At 36.6% G+C, this 27,809-nt stretch overlaps 4 protein-coding genes across 13 annotated transcripts; 1 reads left to right on the forward strand and 3 right to left on the reverse strand.

The window, feature by feature from the left end:
* Nucleotides 1-160: 160 nt before the first annotated feature.
* Nucleotides 161-5,857, reverse strand: LOC124299472 (uncharacterized). 4 transcript variants are annotated; one of them, XR_006907014.1, is made up of 11 exons: nucleotides 5,638-5,753; nucleotides 4,284-4,356; nucleotides 3,983-4,127; nucleotides 3,669-3,869; nucleotides 3,366-3,516; nucleotides 3,125-3,175; nucleotides 2,450-2,630; nucleotides 2,054-2,370; nucleotides 1,464-1,732; nucleotides 1,151-1,379; nucleotides 161-1,074 (listed from the first exon to the last, which is right to left on the reverse strand). XR_006907014.1 is itself a non-coding variant. In XM_046752668.1 (11 exons), exons 2-11 carry the CDS (start codon nucleotides 4,303-4,305, stop codon nucleotides 1,047-1,049), a joined length of 1,476 nt encoding a protein of 491 aa, XP_046608624.1. In that variant the 5' UTR covers nucleotides 4,306-4,356; nucleotides 5,720-5,857; the 3' UTR covers nucleotides 161-1,046. The 4 variants fall into 4 exon arrangements, 3 of the variants coding, with proteins under 3 accessions (XP_046608624.1, XP_046608623.1, XP_046608625.1); XM_046752668.1 differs by having other exon boundaries at nucleotides 1,269-1,379; nucleotides 5,720-5,857; XM_046752667.1 differs by having other exon boundaries at nucleotides 1,269-1,379.
* Nucleotides 5,741-24,093, forward strand: LOC124299481 (uncharacterized). Of its 5 annotated transcripts, none has more exons than XM_046752689.1 (4): nucleotides 21,175-21,311; nucleotides 21,880-21,990; nucleotides 22,149-22,470; nucleotides 23,654-24,093. In XM_046752689.1, the coding sequence occupies exons 2-4, from the start codon at nucleotides 21,952-21,954 to the stop codon at nucleotides 23,677-23,679; spliced, it is 387 nt and encodes a 128-aa protein (XP_046608645.1). In that variant the 5' UTR covers nucleotides 21,175-21,311; nucleotides 21,880-21,951; the 3' UTR covers nucleotides 23,680-24,093. The 5 variants fall into 5 exon arrangements, 2 of the variants coding, with proteins under 2 accessions (XP_046608645.1, XP_046608644.1); XR_006907015.1 differs by adding an exon at nucleotides 21,372-21,635 and having other exon boundaries at nucleotides 21,215-21,311; nucleotides 22,149-24,093; XR_006907016.1 differs by lacking the exon at nucleotides 21,175-21,311 and adding an exon at nucleotides 5,741-5,878 and having other exon boundaries at nucleotides 22,149-24,093.
* LOC124299471 (uncharacterized) lies at nucleotides 14,084-20,967 on the reverse strand. Of its 2 annotated transcripts, XM_046752666.1 has the most exons (13): nucleotides 20,693-20,822; nucleotides 19,919-20,067; nucleotides 19,309-19,495; nucleotides 18,994-19,154; nucleotides 18,663-18,844; nucleotides 17,798-17,948; nucleotides 17,412-17,480; nucleotides 17,129-17,312; nucleotides 16,766-17,058; nucleotides 16,246-16,517; nucleotides 16,032-16,139; nucleotides 15,348-15,358; nucleotides 14,084-15,245 (listed from the first exon to the last, which is right to left on the reverse strand). In XM_046752666.1, exons 2-12 carry the CDS (start codon nucleotides 20,015-20,017, stop codon nucleotides 15,349-15,351), a joined length of 1,716 nt encoding a protein of 571 aa, XP_046608622.1. In that variant the 5' UTR covers nucleotides 20,018-20,067; nucleotides 20,693-20,822; the 3' UTR covers nucleotides 14,084-15,245; nucleotide 15,348. The 2 variants fall into 2 exon arrangements, with proteins under 2 accessions (XP_046608622.1, XP_046608621.1); XM_046752665.1 differs by lacking the exon at nucleotides 20,693-20,822 and adding an exon at nucleotides 20,862-20,967 and having other exon boundaries at nucleotides 14,089-15,358; nucleotides 19,919-20,023.
* On the reverse strand, nucleotides 22,831-27,691 carry LOC124299469 (activin receptor type-1). 2 transcript variants are annotated; one of them, XM_046752661.1, is made up of 7 exons: nucleotides 27,429-27,691; nucleotides 26,919-27,085; nucleotides 25,933-26,182; nucleotides 25,555-25,817; nucleotides 24,736-25,382; nucleotides 24,410-24,644; nucleotides 22,831-24,328 (listed from the first exon to the last, which is right to left on the reverse strand). In XM_046752661.1, exons 1-7 carry the CDS (start codon nucleotides 27,487-27,489, stop codon nucleotides 24,191-24,193), a joined length of 1,761 nt encoding a protein of 586 aa, XP_046608617.1. In that variant the 5' UTR covers nucleotides 27,490-27,691; the 3' UTR covers nucleotides 22,831-24,190. The 2 variants fall into 2 exon arrangements, with proteins under 2 accessions (XP_046608617.1, XP_046608618.1); XM_046752662.1 differs by having other exon boundaries at nucleotides 27,345-27,531.
* Between the last annotated feature and the right edge of the window lie 118 nt (nucleotides 27,692-27,809).

Consider the following 27,809-nt stretch of genomic DNA (forward strand, 5'->3'; position numbering starts at 1 on the left):
AACGTTGATAAAATTTAGATGACACATACTTGCCGCAAAAGTAGCTAGTATCGGTTGAGTAGCATACCTTCTCTGTTTCTAATACTACCTCTTCTCTCTTTCTCCCTACCCGAAAATCTATCATAAATTAGTATGCTCCAATAAACATGCGAGAAACTAGTTCGATTGTATCAAAGGGTTTATTTACACCACGTTTTTCATGTTTACAATAGCGACGATACACGAAATTGCGATTCTTAAAACTTATCGGTTCTCCGGGACAAGCGGTGTGATGGGTAAGCGAGCCCGACCAATGGTTCTCAACGTCGTTCTCACTAATATATTTTTTTTTAAATTTCAGAGTAAAGGTTTTGGACAAATTACTAATGTAATATGCATCGTTTGTCATCTAATCACTTTTTCCAAATGAAGTGAATTGAACTTCGCTATTATACAATTCCAAAAAAGTATTTGATGAGCATTCGCTTGAGGATCATGTGTAAAACCTCGTGCAAAACACATCACAGTTTTTACTGTTATTCGCAAAAGATACAGATAAAGATCTTCATATTTTACGACCATCTTCTTAAGAGCACCGTTTACCACGTAGATAGTTTTTCATTGAGGCGTCTACATTTTTTGTCTGTGGTTTTGACGGTAAGCGACATTTCGCCGCATACCTGATGCCTGTCACGTACCGCCATAAGCGCCCATGTATAAGAAGTACAACGTCAACTATTAATTACTCGGAATCTATGTAGACTATTCATCTGAGGTTTTGCGTCGCTTAACGTAATTAATATCAGTGAATATTATGTAAAAACTTGAGTCTCATGACTACATTTTAATTTTCCCCACAAAGCTCCTTAACTTTATAATTTACCAATATACGTATAGTATAACTTCAGTTAATATTTTATACGCAGTAGTACTTCACAATTATCTACCAGTTATAATAAACTAATGAAAAATAGATTATTTCTAAACTTATGTATATCGTTCATAGATGAATTAAATATGTGTTTTATGCCCGTTGTAGCATTTCTCTACGATACAAAATTGTACGGTCATTTCACTGGAGGCATCGAATCACAGCTGTAACAGAGAAACTGATTATTATTATCGTTTCCCTGAATGGGAGTGATGTAAATTGACTTGCTGGTTGGTTTACATTGAAAACTGATGAATAATGAAGCAGAAGAATCGTGATATCCTGGTTTACATAGACACTGATCACTACATTACTTTATGCATCGGCGACAACGAAAATTCAAATTGAAATATCTTACATATCCTTGCATAGGTCTTCAAAACGCTCGGGAATGGGATAGCGAGCTTGTGGCGAGACCGCTAGTAATGGATCATCATCACAGTCATTGTCAACTTTGAATTCCTTGCACCTGTCAGCATAATCGTTTACGGATCGAGCGATATACGGTTAATTTTAATAATACTAACGACTTAAGTTATATGCTGTTACTAACCGGACAACAAAGTAGCGTTGATATTGGGCGATTACATTTTCAGATATACTTATAATATGATCCAGAGCGAATAAGAATGCAGGGTTACGAAAGTCACGCGCATACTCTTCTTCCTCTTCGTCAGATTTAGAATTTTTCAAAAGAGAACGGAGTTGCGGGGTATCGATCCAAATTACTTTACTACCTTCCCTTAGAATCTGCTCAGTCCATCTAATAGGGCCCATATCCGCAATTGTATTAGCATCTTCTTCCGACTGCAAGTCATAAACCTGTAATCCACGCAGTTGAAGCATATACACGTTATTTGGATGGTGATTTCGTTTTGAGGAACTTTAAAGACATACGTACGTTTCTATTACTGGAAATAATAAACATACCGGGGTTTTCGGTGAAAGGCCCCGATGCTAACGATGTTGTGTCCGCAGTTAGGAAATCGAAGTTACATCTTACCCGCCGTAAGTATATCTGATGTCACTTTGGTAACCCATCTGCCGGCGAGACATCGTTTCACGTCGGGAGCCTTCACTGAAAATTCCTGGTATAATGTTAGTATGTACCCCGCGTTGGGTTATTGCGCGATGAGAACTTACGTGACACCGACACTTCCGCTGTATCTCATCTCGAAAAGTATTCATTTTAGCCATGAAATCAGGTGAACCCTTCGCGTACATTAATAGAATTTGTCTTGATTTTTTTACGTAGTCTAGGTTTATCATTACTCCTGATGTCTGAGGTAATATATATGTCGTCGATTTCTTTGCACATTTAATGACTCCACATTTCCATATCCAGTAAAATAGTATCAATATTATAATGACACCCAGTGCTACGTAACCAATAATCGGAAGAATCGTACTCGAGGAAGCCAGGACATCCTCAGGAGGAGTGCTATTCGCGTCCTGAAAACCTGCAAATTATGAATCATGCAGTTTTATATCGATCACTCCAGATCTAACGGTAATCGTTTTGTCGTTTGCATTTCCCACCGTGAGGAATCACACCAAATTTGTATGCAGATTTCCAGAAGTTTGTGAAGCTGATTATTTCGTGTGAGCAATAGCTATTACTCCGTGCGTACATGGAGTAATACGAAGCACCTCCTCGTTTCAGACCAGTCCATTCAATATCTGCTGTCCATCTTTCGCTGCCAGATGTAAAATTACGGTACTAGAAACATGTATTCAGTTATTATAGATATTAACATACATACGTGTCGGTTATACGGTAAACGCGGTGGTATGTGCGATAATAATCTCATAAATATGGTTGGGTCGTACAGTTTGATATTTAATTCTCAGATTGCAAATCGGACGCCAACTTTTGTTCTCTGTGCTATACCTGTAGTATGCCTGTGGAATAATATCAAAATTTTTTGTACAAAAATATGTCGCAGTAAAGTTTTCTGAAGAACATTAATTTTTGACGTTATTCGAACCCACGTCTAAGAACTTCGTGAAAATATTCAATTCAAAAATAGGTAGAAAAGCACTTGTTTCATGAAACTTTACTGACAGATAATACTTCACGAAAGTCGAAAGAATTTTTAGTCTTACCGACGTGTCCCATTAAGGTTAAAGGTATCAAATTAATGTCCAAATCACCCTCATTTCTAATGTACTTTACATACGAGCCGTTATATTCTGAGGAAATGTAAAACTTACTCGAATGTTGAGTTTAGGAGCTGGGAATGAAAAGAAACATAGGGGTTGACCCTGAAAAATCATAAAACTGCTTTACTTTGCTAAATTATATGTTTCGTTCAAAATACGATTGACTTAATCTGCAGAAATTAATTTTTCCAGTAGCAATAGAAAAAAAAAACCGAAACCATGGAAGTGTTGACAATAATGTAGCACGGACTATATCATTCGTATAGGTATACTTTCTTGAATATTTACGCACGTCAATTGAAAAGTCGCACGATTGGGTTGAGTGGTCTTTAAGTTCCATCCACATTTCACTGGTTAGGGCTCCAGTCGAACACTCCCATAGATTAACGGTTACTATGTAACATTTAACCGGTATTGATAGCTTGACACGATACGTTCTGCTCCTAAAATAATGCGGAAAAAATATTTTACTGCACACAGATTGTGAGGTGATCCTTATTATCATACAAAGTGTTATTAGGCTATACATCAATAGGCGATATAACTAATCTAGTGTGCATTCCATATTATGATTAATAAATACTTTACGCCTTACGCTGTGGAATCCTCGGGTAAGAATACGCCATTACTGAACGTGATTTTTGTATCAATGTAAGGAGTCATCGTCTTGTAAAAGGTAGGGCCTTTTACCCAAGTTTTACATTCTTTGTTTGACAGTTGAATGTAATAACAGCCAGTAAATAAGTTTGAATAAGATAGATTCTGATGCTGGCTTTCATTCTGAAAGTAAATCGTCCATTCGCTTTTGAGTAAAATTCGGTAATCATGTACGATTCATACTTTCGAATAGAAAAATTTCCACGCGATGAGAATTAATGCACAACTATAGAAGTTACCGTGTGTGAAATCTGGTCCACGCGGTAGTATTTGACAGTGTTAGAAAAACTTGAATTTGGTTTATCTGCCGGACAATCCGCTTCATTATCAATATACGGGTAGGCAAATATCGAGACGTTGAGATCTTCTTGTATACTTTCAAACGTCACTTCAAGTTCTAAAATTGAACACCCCAAAGATTCCATCATTATTACATTTATAGAGAGTGTTGAGTAGGAACTAATTATAAAAAGAAATAAAAAGAAATAGCGCTTGAGAAATTTAACACAGTCCAACCAACTTCTTTTCATAAAATTATTCCTAAGAATCTTACGGTCTGGAACAGTTGAGTTCATACGTTGCGTGACAACAACTGGCGGATCAGTTTTTTCCAACGGAATGGCCTTCTGTAAAAAGTATTTAAAATGTTTATACGACTAATCACGCAGATGTCTATATATTTAAGTGTTTGAGTTAAAATTCTATCGTATGCAACCATCGAGAGAAATTCCTTTTTTACCACCCTGGTATCGTTTATCTATCAAAATTCCTCTTCAAATAATGTTTTTTGAACTATTTTACGGCTGATTCATTGTCCGGAAAGATAAATTTCTATGATAAGACACAGAAAAAAAGATGTAGCAAGTAGCATGAGCGATTGAAACTCAATATATCCGAAATAAGTCTATCAAGCAGGATTGCGGGCGTTCATTCAAAATTTAATTAGTTAAAATTCGTTTTAACCTTAGCTTACACTAGGAGTCACCGAGAATTTTCAAAATCGACAAAAATGTCTACGGCACGAATGTTCGTGACCGGAAAAACGGTCAAATTAGTACGCGGCATTGGGTGAGCAGTAACATCTTTCATTCTAGACGCAAGATCAGCGAACTGTCAAGAGTGTTGCGTGCGCAAGAATACTTGTAAAGTCAGTTGTAAATGGCCCAACTTCGCCAAGTCAATCTGGACAGAATGCGCGACGGAATCGTTGGAACTCTGTAGAGTTTTGCTAGTTTCATGAAAATTCAAAGAAAGTTAAAATTTTTTTTTAACAGCCTCCCCAAGATTGGAGAGATATACATGAATTATTGGAGAATTTTCGTCTACGCCGTTCGATCACGATAAAATGTAAAATTCAAATTCTTATGCGCGGTCGCTTATTTGAAAGACGCAACGAAGTAATGAATTTTTAATTGAAAATAATTGGTTGAAAAGTAGTAATTCGAAAAATGAAGTACTGGAACTACAGAGATCATATTTGAAAAGTCGCATAAAAAATTTGAATAGCCTTATCTGCATCGTTTATGAATAATCATCACGAACGTAACTAAAGTCGTTAGTTTAGACAAAATTCCGCGCGGTGTAGTGCGGTTCGATAGCAGCCGAAATCATTCTCCTTTGTTCCCTTGCAATGCCAAAACCAGTGCATCCCCCTAATGATCGCAAAGTTGTGCTTTTTTTCTGCCACTAATTATCCCATTGAGCGCGGTAATGATGCGCACTAAATATGTCGAAATATTTATCGCGTATGCCTAATCTTGACTATGCCCAGAAAACTAGCGAGTGATATTATACGAACGGTAAGAGTTGTGGTGCTCATTTGATGCTTCTGCGCGCATTAGTTTACACATTATGAAAATCATGTAAGTGAACATTAAAACAGCAAAAACAGTATAATAGTTACGTACGATGTGTTTAGTGCATGTATATTCTTTACTAACAGAGAGTGCACTAGTGTATACGATGCAGTAAATGCAAAGGACAACTAACGTGGACACACGTGCGGTGAAATGCCACATTTCAATCACAGTTTGATGCTTCGCAGAGTATATAGTGACTGTTTAGATGAGTTAAGTGTAAACTGTGTTGAACTATATGTGATTTTTATCATTGACGAATTAAGCTGAGATGCTGTATGTCAAAGCAGAGGTGAGATATAATGTTTGTTTATCATAAACTGCACTTCATGAAGTATCCAAAGATATCACAAGTTTGACACTATTGCCTTTTTTTTAACATGTTTGCAAAAAAACATTTCAATTCCACCAATTCAACTGTTTACGTTGTCCATTTTCGTAGCACTAACAATCTCATATAGTTTACGATTTCGTATGTATAGGTAGGTATGTCTGCACTCCCCACTCGAACGGCACGATGATATTTTAGGAGAAGGGGGCTTTGGATAACATTTAGATATTGGTCTTATAAGTTGCTTGAATACTTTTAATACAAAGATTTTCAAGTCAAGCCGCGGTATCCGGTTTAAATTGTTCTTGATTTGATTTAGAAGGCGGCACGGAAAAAATTCGTCAGTACAATAAAGACTACCCTAATGAGTACGGAACATAAATTTACGGTTATCGGCGATAAATAGTTCGTTTCACTGTGAATTACGACGTAAACTTTTGAGAACACACAATCAGGAGTTAGATATAATTAATCAGTTCTGTTGTGCCGAAAGCGGCCTCCGGATATTGGCTGACACTACTTTCTCCCACAATAAATAAAGCTGAAGGGTGTTCAACGGTTCATCCGCAGTTAACTACGGCGGATCACAGGGACCCTCCTTTAGGTGCGTCGTTTGAAAATTTCCAACTAATTGTAAAACACGATGCAACATCAATGCGGTCGTGGTTAAAAAAGGAACTCACGAATCCGTTTCAAAGTAATAGTGAGGCGTGTATTTGATTTGCTAATAACGCGATTAATTTCGGTCTACTTCAGTCACCGAAGTCACAATATTAGCGTAGTACTATAGTAGCTTCAATTAGCTGCTAAGTACTTGTTTTTAAGCAATTCGACTGATAAAAAATGATAATTATCTGCAATATTATGGCTTACAAGGCCCTCTTAAAATTTGAGACAACTACAGTTACTACTGTTTCTTTGTTTAAAAACATATTACTTCGGAATACACGGTCTTTAAACCGAAAACTAACATTAGTGTATCACCTGCAGATTACCTAATTATTGTATCAATCATGTTTCGTTCATTAGCTTATGCATGTTGCGTGAGCTTCAATCTCTACGTGAAACAGACCTACAAGGGCAATTCTTGAAATATAGGTACCTACAAGACCAATGTAATGTCACCTCAGCGACATTATTCTCGCTCTGTTTTCTCACCCTGTATAAAGTCATCTATAGACAATAGTTTTACTGTAATTTTTAGGTGATTTTTATCCCTGAAACAGTTTAGTCTACAATTGAACTACGTACATTTCTTCATGTATTTATCACACCATAAAAAACATGGAAACACACAAATCGACGCTAAATGTGGTCAACAGCTATTCCTATCGCCAAGCTTACATTATGCTTATCTACAAGTGCAGATATTTTTGCTCGAAGCGGATCAACTTCCGGCGGACGCAGCAATGCTCCCGGACGTGCGGTTGCGTTACGGGTCTTAAACCAACTTTATTGCGATACAATTTCGGTTTCGTTTATTCCAAGCCATCGAAAAAAAGTCAAGTTTCTCGAATTTCCAACATTATATTAATTCACCTCGAGTATAATTTACAAAAAAAAAAGAAAAAAATCATTTAATCCATAGTCGTTTTAATAGCACGAAATACGGATTCAGAAACTACGAAGCTGACGAATTTTTATGGTAGAATACAATATAATAAACTTTTTCTTCTTGAAAATCGAAATATGAATAAGTTATTTCGCACAAGTTTAGTGATTGATGTATGAATCAACGGTTCCGATCTATCGTGAAAAGGAAAACAGTATCTCATCAGCATCATGAACAGTATTCGTTTGTCTTTCCTCTACTGTTCCTCCTGACTGTTCCCATTGCGACACTCCGGCCGCGTGCACAGCAATAGTAATGAAAGAACGAAGCAAAAATACGAAATACGGAGAGTAACACAGTCTTTCTCAGGACGCTGGGAATAAACCATGGGTTGCCCAAATATTTTAAACTAGCTGGAAGAACGTAAGCAATGAGGCGGTGAGACAAGTCATACAATTATATGTGATAGAAAAATTATCATTTATTCGGGAAGTGAGCAGATTATATGTATAGATATACATGTAATTGTAGGAGCTATGATGTTGGGTTTTTAAGAGTTAGCCACAATTTTAAGTGTATCTGGGAGAGGATAGTGCAGTGTAGGGTAACGCCACTTTATCGGATGGTTCCTATTATTTTTTACAACGGCCTCCTGACAAACGGTATATGTTAGCTTGAAAACCTGGAGGTAAAGTGACGCTTATATTGACTCTCGGTTAGATACACCGTAACAATTTTTCGCTATTCTCGAAAATTATATGTTGACTCTACTGGGCGAATAATATGAATCTAAGACGTGAATTTAACTACTGATGATCTGTTGTTTTAAAATTATGTAGGGTGACCCCCCTAATTGCTCATCTCAAATTAGTCTGCCTGGACTCAATGGCATAAACGATAGCGAACGCTATCGTAACCCGTATGTGTCTACAGTAAACTTATATACTACAAGTGTACTCCTGAGTTTTGCTTATATCGATGACATCGAAACGTAACGTTTAGAGTAAATTCAAACGATTTTGACAGGCAGAAAGACCGCAGTACGATACGAGGTGCGTCACCCTACCAGTTTATATGCAGATCTGATTCTGCCACACGGACATGCTGTGAGCCTCGCTCGTGCCGCCACCTAGCGGTTTCAAAAGCTAAACAGCCGGCGTGTTAATTTACATTAGAGGCATACTGATAAATATCCAAATCAGCAAAATATTATCAAATAAGTGATATTTCCATTGTAACAGTGAAGTGAAAAGTTGAAAATAATAACGAGTTGAAACTTCAGTAGTATGTAGCAATATAATATTACTAAATGTACAATGAAAACCACTACCTTTTACGGATAAAGGTTTTTATTATTCTACTTGATAGTTTTTGTTTTATTAGAAAAAATTGGTGGCTGTAAATTTACTAAGACGCAGATAACATGAATAATATTATCGATGCAAAAAAACAAATGTTCTGGAATTTTATACAAAATTTGATATGTTTTAAGTCGTTGCATAATTCTTTCTATATGAATTTGAACTCTTGCGATGTTGTAAGTCAGATCTGTTTCTTCTTTCGAAAATTCTGATTTTTTTTCCGAAAATGGTGGCATAATAAGAAATACTCGTTTACCACTTGCATCAATGATAGATCTGATTTCAGGAAAACCTTTATCTGCTAAAACCACATCACCATCTTCCGATGAATCTACCAAATTCGATTCAATAGTTAATTGGGAATCACCTTTTCTACCGCCAGCAACTTTCGATTTGAAACAGATGAACCCAGATGGTGTGATTCCAATCAGTACTTTTGCTGTAAAACCTTTCTTATAATGAGAGTAACAGTAAATACGGTCGTCAACACTTGACGGAACATCTATCTTGAATTCAGTGCAGTCTATGATAACCCGAGTATTAGAGTACTGAGGTTTAAAACATTCCGGCATAGTTTTCTGTACAGCAGCTCTACTTGGCCAAAACACTAAATTTGCAGTTGACGAACTCAAATATTGTAAAGTTGAAAAGAATATCTTGGAGACAGTTGACCGATGTAAACCAAAGAAAATTGCTATGGCTGAAAATGTCAGTCCAGTTTTAATTTTCACTAAAAAAATTAAAAGCCTCTGTTCTCTTGTTATTGTAGATCTTTCCAATGGGTTTTCAGTTTTAGATAATAAAAAATTAAAGTTCTGGAAGCTCACTCCAGCAATATCTAATAAATCTTCATCGGTCTTAATAGATGGAAAACCACAGAAACTACGCTGTTTCCTATTTTGTTCAACTACAGCTCCGTTAAAACCAACCGACTTATCTACTCTATCTGTTAACGATGTGCCGCATTGTGCCTCTTCATCTTTCATTTTTCTCCTATTCACAATAGTTTTGAGAGTGGCAATTTCCGGTATTTCAGTTTGAACTTCAGCATCGCAGTAGTTAGTCATGTAAATATATCTGTTACAAGTGAAAGTTTTTGTTTGTTCGATACCAGCAGAACTTACAAAATCTACTTGACACTCTTGATCACTTTACAATTACTTCGGCACTGCTTATACTCATAGGTTCATGTCCAATATTATTGACAACATTGTTGGGGTCGTCATTAACTTGATTTCCAGTATCACAATTCACTCCGATGTTGTGCTTGTGAAGAGTCTTTCTTCGGTTCATGAGTCGATTGTACCTATAATTAATAGATACATATGTTATTATATAAATATCGATGTATATATTATTCAATTTTATAATTATTTTTTTACTTCTCATACATTTACCTGCTCAAAACAGCTTTTTCATTTACTTGCTTTGCATGATAAACTGGAGGGAATAGAGTTGGCGCGTAGCTTGGACTCGCAGGATCATCTGATTTTTCTTGCCAATGAAATGAGCATTACATATTACATGATGAGTTTTTGGAGTCCACTTTGAACCATCAGGACTGTAAAAAACAATAATACTTATGTATTTATATAGTGTTTCATGCAGATAGCATAACAGTTCACCTATTGATATAGTTGGCTTGATTTTAAAAATATAGAAAACTAAGGCATCGAAAGTAAAGTTATATTACTTACTTTTTTCTTTTCGCAGCAGCAATCCATTTTTGCCTTTGAACTATTTTATGTGATGCAGTTGGAAACTTTTAAAATATACAATCACTAGTTTTACCGTTATTTTTGCAGTTAACAGCATAACAAGTGTAATTCCACATACCTTCTATTGTTTCTCATACAAAATGCTATCACAACACACGCTGGCTCAACTCACTACTCGCCACCCCGCGCGCTGCGATCGTTTCGCAGCTCCCCTCCAAGCGGTGGCATAAGGTGTTAATTTGTTATGGGAGGGTAGCAAGTGAGTCGGTGCTGCGCGACGGAGGTGGAGAGAAGCTTGGCCCTGTCAGCCGTGGTATATATTGCTCCGTGGTCCAACAGAGCGCTGTTTTACGCCATGCGCTCGATTGTTTGCCGATCGGCGGAACTAAAGCCCGCTGCACACGGGGCTTGTTTTGCTGATAGATCGCATGCGGGGTACTAGGATGGCTGCTCTGCTGGGAGCGCTGCTAGAAAGTGGCGCCTCTGATGGCTCTGAAGCGTGGTCGCGTGCTGGATTTCGGTGATAGAACGTGTGCTATTTTTCGTGATGGTTTTCTTGCGCGTAGCAAAATACTATTTTTAAAAACCTGATAAAAAACGACGAACGAGAAATTTTTATTTTCCACGTGTTCCTTTTCAAAATTCAAAAGTCGAAAAAAACACCCTATCGTGCCTTTATCTCCGTAGAAAAGCAAAAAAAACTTTTAAGCAGCCTGAAGGGAATGATAAATGAGAAATTTCCATTTTTCATGTGTTCCTTAAATTTTCAATTTTCAAAAATCGACAAACAAACCAGAAAAAAATGATGAACGAAGGAAATTTTTGTTTTCCACGTTTTCCTTAAATTTTCAAAATTCAAAAATCGAAAAAAAACAATCATGACAATTTCTTCGATGTAAAATCTTGTTCGATCGAGGGGGAATAAATTCTGGTTAGAAAGTGACAGAAAAAGAGTACACCAACCTGTTTTGACATCACCGACAACCAAAAAATCTTGATTTTCATTTTCTTTTATAAAAATTCCATTCCATAAGTCTCCTGTTTGTTTTTTCGTTTCGTTATTTATGTTTAATATTTCACGTCATTCTTTATGTATAATTGTAAGCATTAAAAATTACTCCAATTGCTAAAATTAAGGTCAATGTGAAGCGGCAAGATCGATGAAGGAACAAAAATTAACTACAGTTCACAGTTCTCAGGAACTATGGATTTTTCTCGGTCGAACTTTTCTCTCTGACACCAGCTTCGATAATCGTTGAGAAAAAGTCGTAAAAAAATATAATCGTTCCCTTCGTCGCTTGCACTTCGAACAACACTCTGGCCATTCACACTCTACGGAATTTCTCGAAATTTCCCAGAAGTCCTCGGCGAATATCCAAAAACTCGAGAATCTGTGTAATTTTGGAGGGATTCTTTTTTCAATTCTCGATGCTGCTTAGTCAAAGAGATATTTTCAAAAGTCTTTCGTACACAAACAAAATTCGAATAATATAAAACCAGTAATGGCATTTATTTATTTCTGTATAAACATTGTACAAATACTGTCAAATACAAATACAAGCCGCGGCCGCAGTGCTAGTAAATAAATTAATAAATGAATAAATACTATGAACTTGCTCGTAGAGCAACGACTAATAGTTACCTCGTTCAATAGCGGTATATTGAAATGGCACTATGCCTGTAGTATTAAAGTATTCACAAAATTTATCTCGTATCTCTAGAACTTCGTTACTGCTTCGGTTATTTCTCAGATATAGGGAGGCATTCTGCCCTTCGGATAATTGTACTGCATTACAATTACTATCAACGCGGGTTGAGATTCTGTAATTATGCGGTACGTACCATTGACTGGAATCATTGTTAGATTTATTGATTAAATAATTATGTAAAAGCACACACGCGTAAGTTATTCTCTCTACTTTTTGAACGGAGAGAGATATCGTAGAAAGTAAAACGCGCCATCTGTTTGCCAGTATGCCAAAAGCGTTTTCAACAGTTCTGCGAGCACGGCTCAATCTGTAGTTGAATATTCTTTTGTCAAGCGTCAAGTTTCTATCCGGATACGGCTTTAACAAATTAGGTTTCAAGGCAAATGCTTCGTTACCGACAATCACGTACGGTAATTTGTAACAAAAGCCTGGAATTTCACATGGAGCAGGTAAGTTCAACGTTCCATCGTTGATCTTAGTCCATAATGGGCTCTCACGCAAAACAGCAGAATCGTGCATACGTCCATTTCTTCCGACGTCAACGAACAAAAATCTGTATTCAGCATCGACAAGACCCAGAAGCACAATGCTGTCTTTTCCCTTATAATTACGGTAAATCGATCCGTCACTTCGAGGGGGACGAAAATTGATGTGTTTCCCATCCAGCGCACCGATGCAATGAGGAAAATTCCATAAAGTATCGAATTTGTGAGCGATAACCTGCCATTCCTCCAGCGATGATGGGAAATTCCATACTTTTGAGTCGAGTACTTCTACTATTGCTCTTAAAGTTTTGTCAATCACTTTTGAAATTGTGTTCGCGGCTATGCGAGTGGAGTAGCTCAAATCTTGAAAGGTATTGCCCGTTGCTAAATATCGAAGAGTCACAGTGAGTCTGTCCCTCGGTGATATAGCTTGACGCATAACGGTATCCTGTTTTTTTATGGCCGGAGTCAGAAGTGTCAACAACTCATTCCAGTCATCTTCCATCATTCAAGTATAATTGGTGAAACTGGCTGGATCTTCAGGGCTAAACAAAAATTTAGTATAAATATGCATTGAAAAGTCAAGTATAAAATTGAAAATCCAAAAAAGTAATAATAAATAAAATGAAAATCATATGGTTACATACCCGAGCTCACGAAATACCATATTTAGAACATTCTGTCCTCTATCACGCCGTAACAGCCACTCGCGACTCCAAAATTTACGTTTTCGTTGTTTCAGTAGATGTCTACGTTTAAAAGCAGTTGCTACAGCTGACACGATAATTGCTTTCCTACGTCGAATTATTTCAGCCGCAATAGTTTGTTGCACTCGAGCGTCCATGGTACTGTTGAGGTTAGAATTGCTGGGACTACGTATTCGCCTATATTTTTTCTCTAGGCTCCCTGCACGCCAGCACGCCTAGCGACAAGCATCGTGTGAAGCCAACCCAACGAGGGTGCCATCGTTGCACCCAGCGCCACAGCCAACTTGGAACCCAGCGGTAAAATCTAGCAAGCAATCCAGCAGCAAAACAAGCGTCGTGTGCGGGGAGCTTAATAGTGTTGCCAGATCAGGAGAATTCTTCCTAAAAGGAGGAATTGGAAGTTTCCAGAGAAAAATTGGGAGGAAAAAATATCTAGGCGTTTTTTCAGCAGGAATTTGAGGAGTTTACGCTTCGCTCGCCAACTTTGCAGTTTGTATTGCCTTTGTTTGTTATCTTTCTATGCGACAAGTGCTGATATTTTAGATATAATGACAGCTTATTCTGAAAGGTGGATTTTATTTCTACATGCCAATTATATACGTCATATTGTAGAAACTTTTAGGAGGAAATTTTGATCCACGGAGCTATTTCATATACAGCAAGCGTATTCACTACTGCAATCTGAAACCTTTGACGCTTTAACTCCACGGAATTGCTCTAGACAAAACCGGCTACTAAAAAACACTTTTCTAGGACTCTGCCAAGTTTACTAAATAACTTTTTCATATCATCGCGAATTCAACCAGCCGAAATGTTTATTATAAATATCTGAATAATCAGTTTATTTAATTGATTACACAGAATTATTAAAATAACTTCATGGAATTACACATTCTGTTTTCAACAATCAATGTCTGAAGTCTCAATTAGTCAGTATATCTTAAGAATCATTGGGTCAACGATTATAAACTTATGGTGAACAATCCTTTTCAATAAATATTTCCTGAACAAAATAAATTAGATCATCACTAGGGCCTGGATTAATACGTAATTACATATTTTTCATTTAAATCATTTTTATTCCTTATATGGTTTTGTACATAAAGTATGATGTTTGGCGCCAGAAAATGCAGTTTCTGTATACCATATTTTAGTTTTTTAAGTCTATAGTCTATGTACGTATTTTTTAATTTCAAACACATATTTACCGGGCTCTAGTCTTCATGGTCCAGATGACGTGATCGTGAGACTTGGATTAGATTCAGTAAAGTATAAACATTTGGCAGTTTGATATTTATACCGTACAAATTTCATGTACGTATAATAGTTATTATGAATCAAATTTGATGCAAAAAAATTACACAAGAACATTTATTATTACGAGGTGTAATTCTGTTCCAAAGAACAATAGAATAAAAATTGAAATGCTTCAAAACTAAAATGATTTCAGGTAAGTACAAGTTGGAAAACCTTTAATGTTGGTAAAAGCCCTAATTACTTAATTAGACATGGAGTTCAGAAAACTGCAGTATTCAGTAATTGTGGAAGATTATTCTTTGTGATGTATAAAAAGTAAATGTTCACATGACATCACTGACCCATAGTATGAATGTAGATTAGATACCGTATTATGTACAATGATCGACCTTTGATCTTTGATAACCATAAATTCCTGGAACATTTTCAACATACGTAAATTAGAGGTTGAATGATGTCGCGATTCGTGGCTAACCGCATATGCTGTTAGACCAGATATGCCCCGTCAGATTTAGAGTTCTTTGGTGTCTCACATGACACTGAAAACGTTACACGTTGTATGTGTATATTTCTGGATGTTAAATTACATACACGTATTGCAATTCTGTGTCCAGGCCAATTATCCTTCTTCATATACTTACTTCACGGCTTCCTACGTTGGAAAAAAAAAAAAATCAGTCAGTTTAATTTTTCTTTTTGGAATTATATGTTGTCTGATTCATCTTCGTTATTCAATTTTAATCTTTTAACAATTGATAGAAGTCATGAGAGTCCAGTGCAAGCTGATTAGAATCTACCACAAGATTACGTTGCTAGCATTGTAATAATTATTATGTGAAAAGTATCTCAATATCATTTTTTCCTAACTCTGTAGCTTGCATGGTTTTTTACAATGTACCTTAGAGATCAGATCGGTTGAAAAGATATTAGAAATAATATTCAAGAGGCAACAATTTTGTTTCCACAGATATTCATTAATGAAAATTTGAATATTGGATATTATTTTACGTTTCTAAGACCAAGCTATAATTTAAAAATTGTGCCAATTTGCGAATCTAATAATAAGGCTTCATCCATTGGTCATCAAAAATACATTTCGGATCTGTAACAATTGTCCTGAGAATTTTGCTTTCTCATGAGAAAAGCGTTATTCTTTCTCTTTCCACACCTCCACAATCCTTGACTAATTGAAAAATTCCCTGACTTTTCCTCAACTTTCCGGTTTCCCCTGACCAATGACCACCATGTGATAAGCAAAAAAACGTGTTCGTAAATGTCGTGTGTTACCATATTACGGAATAAAATCAAAATTAGCATCAACTCACAGATGTAAACACAATTCATCAAAATGCTCAGGTAACCGAAAACGCGTATGCGGCGAGATCACGGCAAGTGGGTCATCAGGTCCATCAGGCACTTCGAAACCATTCCATCTGCCGACAATAGGTCAGAATGTAAAAGGGTGCATATTTTCAACCGATATTATTCATACTGATCGACATGTTATTATTGAAAATATGATTTGTGACAGACACTAACCGGACAATAAAGTGGTCTCGATATTGTGTGATTGGGTCCTGATATAAAGTTTTGGATGTAGCAAGAGCAAATGGTATTGAAGTATCACGAAAGTCAACCATATAGTCCTCGTCTTGCTCTACATACGACTTATCATTTTCCACGAGCGAACGGAACTGTGGAGTATCAACCCAAATGACCCTACAGCCATGTTTTAGTAAGCGGTCAATCCATTCATTAGAACCAAATTCAACATTCAGATCATTGTCGTCATCTGATTGCAAGTCATAAACCTAGAACCATGGTAAAAGCATTGAGGTATATTATGTCGCAATGCGTAGCATTGAACATGCTGTAATCTGGCTTTAATATCGAAATACTGATTTGGAAACCTGACTCATTATTTACTTACAACAAAATCCTTTACAATGCGAGGGAATACAAATAAAATTGTTTTTATTCAAATGTTTTCAACACCACACAGAGAACTGTATTATTTTGAAATAGAAGAATTTTAGAACAAAGTAGGGATGAAACTTACCGAACAACCGCATCTTTCTTTTAAATTATCTCTGAAAGATCTCATTTCTTCCATGAACGAATCCGGACCCTTTGTGTAAATTATTAAAATTCTGTTGGGCTTTTCTTTGTACAGTAACGGACTTATTGTGTTGAAGGGTACATCATTCACCGTATGGCTTCTTCCACGTTGGATTCTGAAAAATTTAATCATCCAAAAGAGCAATATTACTGCCAAGAGAACGCCAACTGAAATTAATGAAAGCTCGTCAAGATTCCATTCATCTTTAGGCTTTCCAGGCTTCTCAAAATGAGCTGCAATTAAGACAATCAGATTCATTAATTGTATCAATTCCTGGTTAGCATAATAACATGAATATCTCACTTAGATAGAACCTCCCAATCAGGGCATAATTCCTCCATTGTCCCACCTTAAGCCATAGATTGCTACATTGTTTTTGTATCACGGTTTGTGAGAATTGGGCAAAGTAACGGACATCACCTTGTTTCAGTCCTTCCCATTCGACCTTAATGCTCCAGGCACCATTCGTTAGATTCTCATGGTCCAACTGTGTGCATCAATTGTTTGATTTTGATTTTAGAATCACGGAAAATGATGGAGGAAACTGGTTCAGATAAGAATATTTTTTGAGGAATATAATACTTACTGGCCATGAAAGACTAAGGTTTGTGTCACTTTTCTCGCATATTGGTTTTTTCAATTCTTTTTTGTCATTCTGTGAATACGAAGAGTTAAGTTAGCCATACATTATATCATGTCGTAAAAAGTGTCGGATACACACGTCCATTCCTTATTTCATTTACAACAAAGAATAGACATCGTATACAATTATGACCTAATCAATTGTCCCTGTGCGTAATGTAACATTCTACACATGTATGGACGCTCAGATTGATTTTGATACATTGAAGGCCACCTATGGCACCTGTTTCCCATTTCAAACAAGTGGCAGCAGACTACAGCAGTGTCCTTCAATGTTTCAGAATCAATTTAAGGATCTATACAATGAATATCAGAGTAGTCGTACGTTACCATGCACACATGGCAGATCTGTGTTGCCGGTGATGTGATGGCATTCAAATCACTTTCAGTTGCGAACTTTTCTTTATCAATTTCCCACAACTCAAGATTCAATTGCAAACAGGTTGTTCGTATGGTCATATGAAAAGGTAACGCTCGACTCCTGAAAATAACATTACACGGTTCCTTCTTGTATCTAATATTTTGTATCATCATTGACGTTGATAAATATGAAAATCAAAACTATTAAATAGTAATCTAATAGTATTTTATCAAGGAACTATGCGGGTTTGTTATGGAATATTTAGCCAAGCAACATTCTTCATTGTCGTTATAATGATGTATCGTTTAAGTCCTCAATCCAAAAGAAATAAAAATTTTATTCCTAGCATTGATGAAGTGGACTCTTTTTGCATATAGTGAAGACGCGCAAATTCAAAAGTTTCAATAAATTGGAAAAAGAACTAATATAGCAGCTTTTGTAAAATTGTAGGTTCTTCAGTGCAATCAGAAACAAAAATCGAAAATGTGAAGTATACTTCTACACTTCTACTACAAAACGGAAAGTGTGCCAGGAGTAATTTTTTTTCATATAAGAAAATTGTTGTTTGAAATTTGTGTCAATAAATACCAAAGGTAATTACCAAACGCAACTTGGATAGGCACAATTGGTACACTAAACAGGTGTAGGCTTCATCGCATATTAGAAAGTCGACATCACTTGCAGATAATTATGTTAGGCTTTGCAAAATTGATGCCCATAGTTTCTTAAGGTCGGTATATTATTTTTCAAAATTTACGTGAATTTATCCACAACAGAATGACAGTCAACAATGCAACCAACACGGCACATTGTTGTAAATCAATTAAAACTCACGTTAAAGCAGCCGATCGCGAAATATTTTCAAAATGGCATTTCAAGGTTGTATCATAGAGAGGATATGTGGTATTGTAAAAATATGGACCCCACAACCAACTTTTTTCTTCTCTATTTGTCATGACAAAATAATAACAGCCAGTAAATATGTCAATAAATGTACCATTAGCAGGCACACCTTTCTGAAATAAAAAGATAAGTTGAAAGAAAAACAAAATCAAAATACAAACTAAAGAACCTAAGATCTTGTATTAATGACTTGTTGTCTACAATGAGCGTTTAAATTAATATCGACTGTTACATATACAGCTACACATCCTAAATTACCCACTTTTATAGACAATGATGAATCCTCTGCTTTAGGCGTATTTTGGAGCAGATTAATATCTTTTGTAGGGTCACAAGGACATTCCTTCTTATTCTTCACATGTGGTTTCGCTAGTAGAGTAAGATTGAAATTTTCTCGTGGACTTGTTACATTCCAATCAATTCCTCAAGACAAATATAAAAACAATGAATTTAATCACTATGTGAAATGAAATATTTCAATACTGAATCATTAATCAAGATATAATTAGTATATGCACAAGTGTGATTGGCAATTACATTCCAACAATATGTATATCTATTAAAAAAAATGTCATACCGCTAAAACCAGCAAAATCTGGATATTGTGTAGACTGTTGGTGTTGAAGCCAACTGGGTGGCTCAGACGACTTGGGTTCATAGTCACACTGATTATTTTGGTTCAAATTTGCCGAACTGGACTGACTGTCGAATTTAAGCTTTACACACGTACGCTGTGGCGGACTGAAGTTCCACTCTCGCCAAGTCTAAAACGAGTAACCACGTCTGGGTAGAGATAGTTATAAATTTGACCGTTACAGCTTTTGGCAAAAACGAATTAAGGAAAAATATTTCACAACTCTGACGACCTAATAGATGCAGTATCAAATTAGTTTGATTATAATATATATGAGGCATTCTTCACTTTTTTTTTATCCTCTCGGACCTGATTCATAATTGTTGATATTGCAGTACTACTTAAAAGTACTCTCTGTGAATATTTTCAGATTTTTCAATTTACTCGTTTCGGAAACGTTTTTTTTTTTTAAGCCTGTATATCGTAAAAGATTGGAGTCGGACAAAAAAAATTGTAACAGAATTATACTGCGTCTAAAAATTGTTATTTTGTCATACAATTATTTTACATAAATTTAGAGAATAGAATTAAAAAATTTAAATGTAAATAATACATTATTATGTCCAGTTTCCTTGCCATACCCTACATCAGCGCACACACGGAGAATTATCCAACAAATCCAGATGGAAACAGTCAAATTTCTCTCCCTCATTATTCACTGCAAATTCAAACACTGGCTTAACATTCTATTTTCCTGGCATCGACAGTGTTTCCAACCCGTCCGTGGGGGGCTATGTGACCAGGGCCGTAGCATTATAGTACCGAACAAAAAATTATAGTACTTTTTTGAAAATGTTAATAATGCAATAAAATCACGGAATATTATTTTTATAAGTATATTATCCCTATCCATTACAATACGTGTGCGTACTTACATTTAATTGTACGAATGACCAGAAGGTACTTATTTGAATTATTTTTGTACACACTAGGAATGACGGCAGGAACTGGCGGGAAGCGGGAAACGGGGCGCTCAAATCAACACCAACGCGCCTGAGCCCGAACCGTGCATGTCAGCGCCCTCCGCAATAATGTTGTTAAAATTAAAAACCACATTATGGTGAATGGCGCTGACAATTTTTTGCCTAGCGCGAAAAGATTTGAATACGTTTCTTTTGAAAAGTATTAAAAATCTTTATTTTTCGAAAAGTATTAAAGAATCTTGTCCCGCCAGTTTTTGTATTACAAAAAAAAACTTCTTTTTATACAAATTTCCAAATTATAGTAGATTTCCGTCACGTAATGAAAGTTCTATGTTACATAGTACGAAGTTCATATTTATGTGACATCTACTATAATTATGTGACGGTTGGGAACACTGGGCATCAACTAAGAAGTGGGTGTATCTATTTTCAATGGTGGGAGGCACGGTGGGAGGTAATAATAATATACGAGCGAAGATTATCAATTACGTTGGGGGATTTTTATTGTTTTACACTTCACGCCCGACTTGAATGATAAATCGAAAGAACCTAGTCTTCGCTCTATAATCGTACCTGTTGCACGCGAGTGTGTGGCAAGCGTACTTGAAAGTTTCGCACGCCACTTTGGTCTGGATTTTGAGGGGCAGAAAAATACTGCAGTCGCCAATGCGAACAAAATACGTGACCCTAGGCGACCCGGTATTAAAACGCACCTGGTGGCGCTTTCCTTGCTTCATTGGCAAACCTATTGGTCAAAAATTCCATGGCAGAACATGACTACACGTAAAAATCTAGCCTAAGTGTAAATAAAGCCGAAGCTAGAATTACTTTTGGCGCATCCTCGTTAGAGAGGAACAGCCACAAGAAAAAGAAGAAGAAGAGGAAGAATTATATGAAACAGAAATACAGTTTTTACGAGATATGTGGTGAAAACAAGGCTAGGACCATCACTGGGCGCTTGTCTGTGATGATTATAGCTTGGCAGGATCGTAGGATGAAAGAATACAAATAACCATCTAATTGGTCAGTATTTATAATCATCCGATTGAATTTCTCCGAATCTAATCGTGTATTCCATCGTAGTTCGGGCCCGATCGACAGGCACAAAAGAAACAATTATCTCGGCGTGCGGCTCCATCTTGATAGGTGTATACGTAAATCAGTACAGCCCCATTGTATATACGTCTGAACGAAAACACTCCAACATATTTCTGCGTGCAATGAAAATGAATTTGAGTGTTTTCGTTCACATTTTGCATGTAGAATGGGGCTGTTAAGCACTTTGTCGCGATTGAGATGCGTGGACTTCGATATATACGTCACATCTAAATCGACGAGGGCATGGACGTGTGTATTATCTAAATATATTCAGGACGTTATTTTTCCTGGTCACGCTATGCCCACATCGAGGAAATAATGATTATCTGTACACTTTTTTTTATGAACGAATATTCTTTGTCTAAGTTGAACGCAAGTACTATGAAGCTTGAGATTGCATGTTACGAATTACTTCAGCATTAGATTAACCTTTGGCTCCAAAATAATAAAAATAATTGCTCATATATTTTTTGCAATACTGTAATATTTTTAGGAACTGAAGGAACCAGAATAAAATAAAAACAAATCAGACGTAATTCTGACCAAGCAACGCAATTACTGTACGATGCAAAAACAAATGTTATCTGCCAAAGTTCAAAGTGTGGTTAGTATATGTTGCCTAATGTGATGGTTATTCAGTCGTACATATCTGGTAATGCCTACCATCATTTGAACTACGAGTTATTTCTCTTTGCATCCAGGCAAATCTCGAAATATTTGAATGACTAAAAATATTGAATATAATTTGTTGCATTTTTACAGAACAAGGCATTGGACTTACTTAGATCCAGGCAGGAGAGTCAAGCTGCGAAGAAGCACAGAAAGATTTTAAACAGCATAGATGACAGAACTAAGTTTCATTGTTGTAGTAGTAAAATGCACAACAGACGCAATCGTAAGACAAAGAAAGTGGCTTCGTCAGGATTTTCTCATGCCTTAATAGCCACTGAAATGAGAAAATGCCTAATGAGACATGACTGGGCTCATATAACCGAACTCTTACCACTCTTGTTAAGAGGGCATTCAGAAACAGAGCCACTCATGTGGAGGTATCTAATTATACAAATATTGTACGGTACCAAAGGTAATTTGGCAATGCTTAATCATTTCCTCGAAATGTCTGTGCGTACTCAAAGTTCAGATTTTCTAAATGTGGTATTAGCACTTCCCGCTCAAATAAAAGAAACTGACTCCATGTCAATTGAGTTTGACAGTTAATGCTATAAACTTGAATCATTTCGAACAATTAGGTATTACAAGAATATGAGAATAACATAACATGCCACATAAGTGTTTTCCGGTATCTGAATTAGAAGTAATTGTTTGTGGAAAATAACGCTTTACCACGTCAAAAAATTACGGAATTATCGCAAATAAATGAATGCCTCATATTTTGACATGTGTTGTTGATGAAAATGGGAAATTCGCTAATTATTCGATTACACATTATATACTTGTATATTACTTATTTTCGTACATTTTTTTATGATAAACATAATAAAAGTTAATATTAATACAAAGATACTATTTACAACGACTCTCAATAGATCATCGACGTTTCCAATAATATAAACTATGTAAGTGATGCGCACAACAATAGGGCATTATGTACACGTGTTGTAGCAATAAAAATATAAAAACAACCACAAGGTAACATATAAAATACAGTTAAAGACTGTCCGAAAAACGTTCGGACTGCCTTTCATTGATTACCTACGTGAAATCAATTTGTACATACAAAGAGTACCTACAAAATGCGTTTGTATTGACGAATTCAAATTCAGGTACAAGCTATGGCAATTTTACAGAATAACTATATTGAACAGCAACTGAATGATGTTCGAAAAATTCGTTCTTCATCGTGCAAGTTTATTATTGACTTCCAAGTAGCTGTGAAAACTCAGGGTGGTCACACAATTTGAATTTGGAAATTCTGTTTCCCTGACCGAAATTACGCTTTTCCTCTGACTTCTTGCTTGGGTTTATCGCATTTGGAAACACTTTTCCTGTATTTTCGAAAATGTTTGAAGTAAATATTTACTTCATTAATAGAACGTCAAAGTTTTGGTCTGCAGCATACATGTTGTATGTGTATCATCATTCTGATCTATACAGATAAATGATAATAATTGAGCAAGTGCAGGAATTCAAAAGATAAACCAAAAACTCGAGCGCATATAGCAGACAAGAAAATTGACAATCTTCCAATTTAAATCATCAATAATATTTGAAAAAACAAAATCCTCTAATATATCCCATTTTTCCAGGTTTTCCAGATGAGTGGCCACCCTGAAATTGATTACGCACAGCAGACCCAGTGACATTTGAAGAAACAGGTCATTCTCAGCAGACATCTATCTCACAACTAGTTTCATTCATACTGTTTTCTTAGCTGGAACCAAGGTACAGCTCTGGTTGGAAACCTTAAGCTTGTCTTTCGCAACTACGTACAGTTAAAAAATTCTTCCATAACGTTGCAGCAGCTTGTAACTGATTTATAGACATGATTTATACATTATTACATCACAAACTTAAGATTCTAATTGATGCTATTTCTGAGTAGCTGTACTGATAGTTTTAACTGCGGTTCAATGATGTAATGTGAAATAAAATTCATGAGATAGTACTAGAAGACTTACAAGCATCGCCTTAATATGTGGACAGACGATATTTTCTATACTCTCAGAGGTAATGACACAAAGTTTCATACTGGTTGAAAAAATTTGACATGAATAAAATGATGATTTGATGAAATTATAGTAATAATAAATACGTGTGTGAGAACTGGTAGGTGAAGTTACCAGTCAGTCTAGGGGCAAATGAACATGAGGGTCATTTGATGCCAGCTTCACAAGCGTTTTCTTCACTCTGAGTACCGGGAGACGTGCAGCAGGTTTCCCATGCCAACACTCGCGAATCAATTTTCCCATTCCAGCGAGAGTCTAAAAAACAACATGCATGTAGTAAATTGATTTTGTTTTTCTATTGCAGTCAATAAAAATACATTATATAAAAAAACTTACAGGATCTGAGTGCCATCGGTTTGGAAGAGGTGGTCTTCGCTGATTCAGCGACACCAATTTTCGCATTTCTTCAAAAGAGGGTTCTTGGTTGCTACCCGAAAGCCACTCAGAATAAGGAGCAGCATAATCCAAAGCCACACCACTACTCACGCATCTCCGACTTACCTCCCACATAACCAGTGCTAAACTGTAAATATCTGCACGACGAAAACTCTCTAAACACTCTATGTTTATTCTGTAATCAGAAATTTAATAGTATCTTGTTAGATTTGAGTTAAGATAAAAGTTAAGATGTAAAAACTCAACAAACATAACATTGTGCATACGTTTGATCGAGGACTTCTGGACTCATGTACCGCTTGGTACCTTGACGAAGATCAACTCGATCCATGGTGAGACGTTCCTGAGTTACAGCAAGTGCGAAATCTGATATTGCGCAGGCACCATTTGCTTTGACAAGTATATTTTTGGTTTTCAAGTCGCGGTGCGACATTGCTGGTTTTCCTCGGGTTCCATTAATTTCAGTGTGTAAATAAAGTAGTCCGTTTGCCACACTCAGACAGATGTTCAGCGTTTGGTGGTGTGTCAGGGGATGGGGCGAACGATTTAAATGATTATAAAGAGAGCCAAGTGGATGGTAGTGTGTCACTAGCCACAATTGAGTGCAGCTTCCTCTGCTTGTCATATCGGTGCCGACATATCCGAGAATATTGTCGTGACGTGATGGTAAAAGTCTAGAATATACCTCCGTTTCACGAGTCCATGCGGCTTCATCTCTTGAGAAGTATATTTTTACAGCTACGCACTCCCCGTGCCAGACACCACGCCATACTTCGCCACCAAATCCGCCACCTCCACCACTTCCACTTCCTAAGCATTCAACTAATGCTACCTGTTTTGCTAGTGTACGTTGAACAAGTAATGGTAATCCTGATCCTGAACCGCTAGTCAGACTCCGTCCATCCAAATATTCCTGTTTAGTAGATAAACAAATCACAATGATTATACCAATAAGTATGCACTTGCCAATGATTTCACTCATTTGCAAGTAATTTTACGTATTTGCAAATATACTGCAGTACTCAGGCCAAACGTGATGTCATCGAAATATCACATCTGGCCTGCTAATGATTACAATTTGATACCTTGAGGGTGCTATCACCAGCAGCAGTTGCTCTGAGCTCATGCGTATGATAGGTGGAAGTTGTGGAGGGAGATGAGGAAAAATGAAGTGAGGAAGGCTCTAGTTCTGAGTCAACTAGAAGTTTGTTTCGTCGAGGGACCAATGGGCGCTTGCGACGTGTCCTACGAATGAGTATACAAGCGAGTATGCCGCTTCCGACTACTCCAAGTCCAACCATCGGACCCAGGATTGCCAGAGTCAGTTTTACTGCATAATCTTCCACTCCTGTAAAGGAAAAACTATTGTTATAGCTAAACCATCAAATTTTCATGAACTTCAGTATGAATGAAACGTCAATAATTTATATTTATTTTTCTTCTATCTTTCAACTTCTATTCACCGTTCGATTGCTCCGGGGAATAGTGCGAGGGCAGGTCAGGAAAAGGTCCGTTATTACATAAATCACCCTGGCAGCATACAACGCTGAATTGTCCACCTCTAGTTGAACTGCTTGCTTGTCTCTTTTTTCCACTACCATTTCCAACTGGTTGTTGTTTGCTACATATCAACGGCATCTGTTCAGGTTTTATGGTACACCCTCTACTCAGTTGCTGTGTCCCATCTGCTTCCTGCACTTTGGACTTCCAGCACTGATGGGGAAGAAAATTAAATTGGTATTACACTACCACTTTTGTGTGTTAAGGCTCAGATGATCACTTAACAAACCAGCCATATGTTTCTTCCAATTTATACACATGATGAACGATAATCTTTTATTGTAAAAATACTGTATGGTTTCATCACTGTAAGAAGTTTCACTTCAATTGACACTATTTTAAATTTAATGTATGATTTATCCGCATCAGATCTGATTGTACGAAAAATATAAATGCAATTTGAATTTATAAGATGATATAGGAAAATTGCACTCAAGACAAAGCAAGAACTCTGAACTTTGAAAAGCTTCTACTACTTTATTAAATTTGCTCTCAGTTCCAGCTGTGCGTTGAAAAATTGCATTTCAAACGGTATTCATATTGACATAAATCAAAAATGGAGTGAGCGCTGAAGCTATCTTTATTGAACTAATAGATATTGTCTTCCTAAAACTGAGTAGACCAGTTACTTGTTGGAAAAATAAATATTTCAATGACATGAATGATAACAAGCAGCGCAGGTATTATTTTTACTCAATAGTCAACTTGAGTCCATTTATGTAATGAAAAGTTATGTGGTTGATTCTGTCTTATTGGTACAAAACTGAAATTGAGAGAGAAGAAAACTGGATCTAGCTGATTAATAACAAATAAATGGATGATTTAATAAAACTAGTGCAAGTGATAAATGATATGTAGAAAAATCTCTCTGGAAAGGTTTTGAACCTACTGTGATTGCATCGTTGCAGGTTTCTTCAGACGAACAATCTGGAGGATCACAAGAGAGGCACTTGTAACGTTTTTGGGTTGAAATACCGCCCGTAATCTGACGATCAGGTGGTTCTTCATTGTCCATGGAAACGTCAACCTCCCTCAATCCTATACTTTGTTTTTCTCCTGTTAAATCCAAAACGACATGAAATAATTTGATACACACTGGCATAGGGATGCAAAATTATGCACGCCAAGTTCGTACTCGGAAAATCATAATTGTTTTAAAATTTCGTGAAAACAGCCGTTGAATCTTTTACGGCACTGTTCGTATTTCTTCCGTTAACACATGAACTACCCCTTTTTTGAGCGAGATGTAAAAGAAGAAATTTAGTCATTTCGTTGCCGTTTGTGGCACTGATAAGGGCTATTAATATTGCGTTACTCAGCTGATGCTCGTATCCTTAAAAAATTTTCTTCGGTAAACACAAAGTAGAATAATCCTGTATGCGTGCATTAAGGCTCGTACCTGGACATAATTTGAACGTCAACAAAAGCACAAAATGCGTGATAAATATAACATCCGCCATGTCTGTGCGCGTCAAAACAATAAACTACTTGTCTCAGATCACGGTCTTACATACAGGTCTTGCAACGAACTGAAATTTGAGTGGTGGGGGTAGCCGCGTTATTGTCCAAATTTTTTTGCCACTACTGACCACTACGCAGCGCTGTCAGTTATTCATAGGACATATGACTGACATTACCAACGTAAGGTTATCTGTGTACGAGTATCAAAAAGATTGGTTAGGGTTCCGCCAAAGAATATTAATAAGCTTATGAATAACTCGTAGCGTCGCTCTTGTGGCCATAAGTTGTACTTTTGTTCCGGACGTGAACTGACTACCCC

The sequence above is a fragment of the Neodiprion virginianus genome, chromosome 3, assembly GCF_021901495.1.
Source record: "Neodiprion virginianus isolate iyNeoVirg1 chromosome 3, iyNeoVirg1.1, whole genome shotgun sequence".
NCBI classification, from domain to species: Eukaryota; Metazoa; Arthropoda; class Insecta; order Hymenoptera; family Diprionidae; genus Neodiprion; species Neodiprion virginianus.

Bases quoted from the DNA above. Each gene is read 5' to 3' on its own strand.
- LOC124299481 (XM_046752688.1), top strand. From the start codon at position 21,952: ATGCAAAAACAAATGTTATCTGCCAAAGTTCAAAGTGTG. The intron at 21,991-22,148 runs GTTAGTATATGT...GCATTTTTACAG, and splicing joins CTGCCAAAGTTCAAAGTGTG to AACAAGGCATTGGACTTACT.
- LOC124299472 (XM_046752667.1), bottom strand. From the start codon at position 5,748: ATGTGGCATTTCACCGCACGTGTGTCCACGTTAGTTGTCCTTTGCATT. The intron at 4,357-5,637 runs GTACGTAACTAT...TACTTTTTACAG, and splicing joins ATACATGCACTAAACACATC to AAGGCCATTCCGTTGGAAAA. The intron at 1,075-1,268 runs GTAAGATATTTC...TCTCTGTTACAG, and splicing joins GAAGACCTATGCAAGGATAT to CTGTGATTCGATGCCTCCAG.
- LOC124299469 (XM_046752661.1), bottom strand. From the start codon at position 27,489: ATGGCGGATGTTATATTTATCACGCATTTTGTGCTTTTGTTGACGTTC. The intron at 26,183-26,918 runs GTAGGTTCAAAA...CTTCCCCATCAG, and splicing joins CCTGCAACGATGCAATCACA to TGCTGGAAGTCCAAAGTGCA. The intron at 25,818-25,932 runs GTGAATAGAAGT...TTTCCTTTACAG, and splicing joins TTCCCCGGAGCAATCGAACG to GAGTGGAAGATTATGCAGTA.
- LOC124299471 (XM_046752666.1), bottom strand. From the start codon at position 20,017: ATGAGGGAGAGAAATTTGACTGTTTCCATCTGGATTTGTTGGATAATT. The intron at 19,155-19,308 runs GTATGACATTTT...ATTTGTCTTGAG, and splicing joins AGATTTTGCTGGTTTTAGCG to GAATTGATTGGAATGTAACA. The intron at 17,059-17,128 runs GTGAGATATTCA...TCTTAATTGCAG, and splicing joins GATTGGGAGGTTCTATCTAA to CTCATTTTGAGAAGCCTGGA.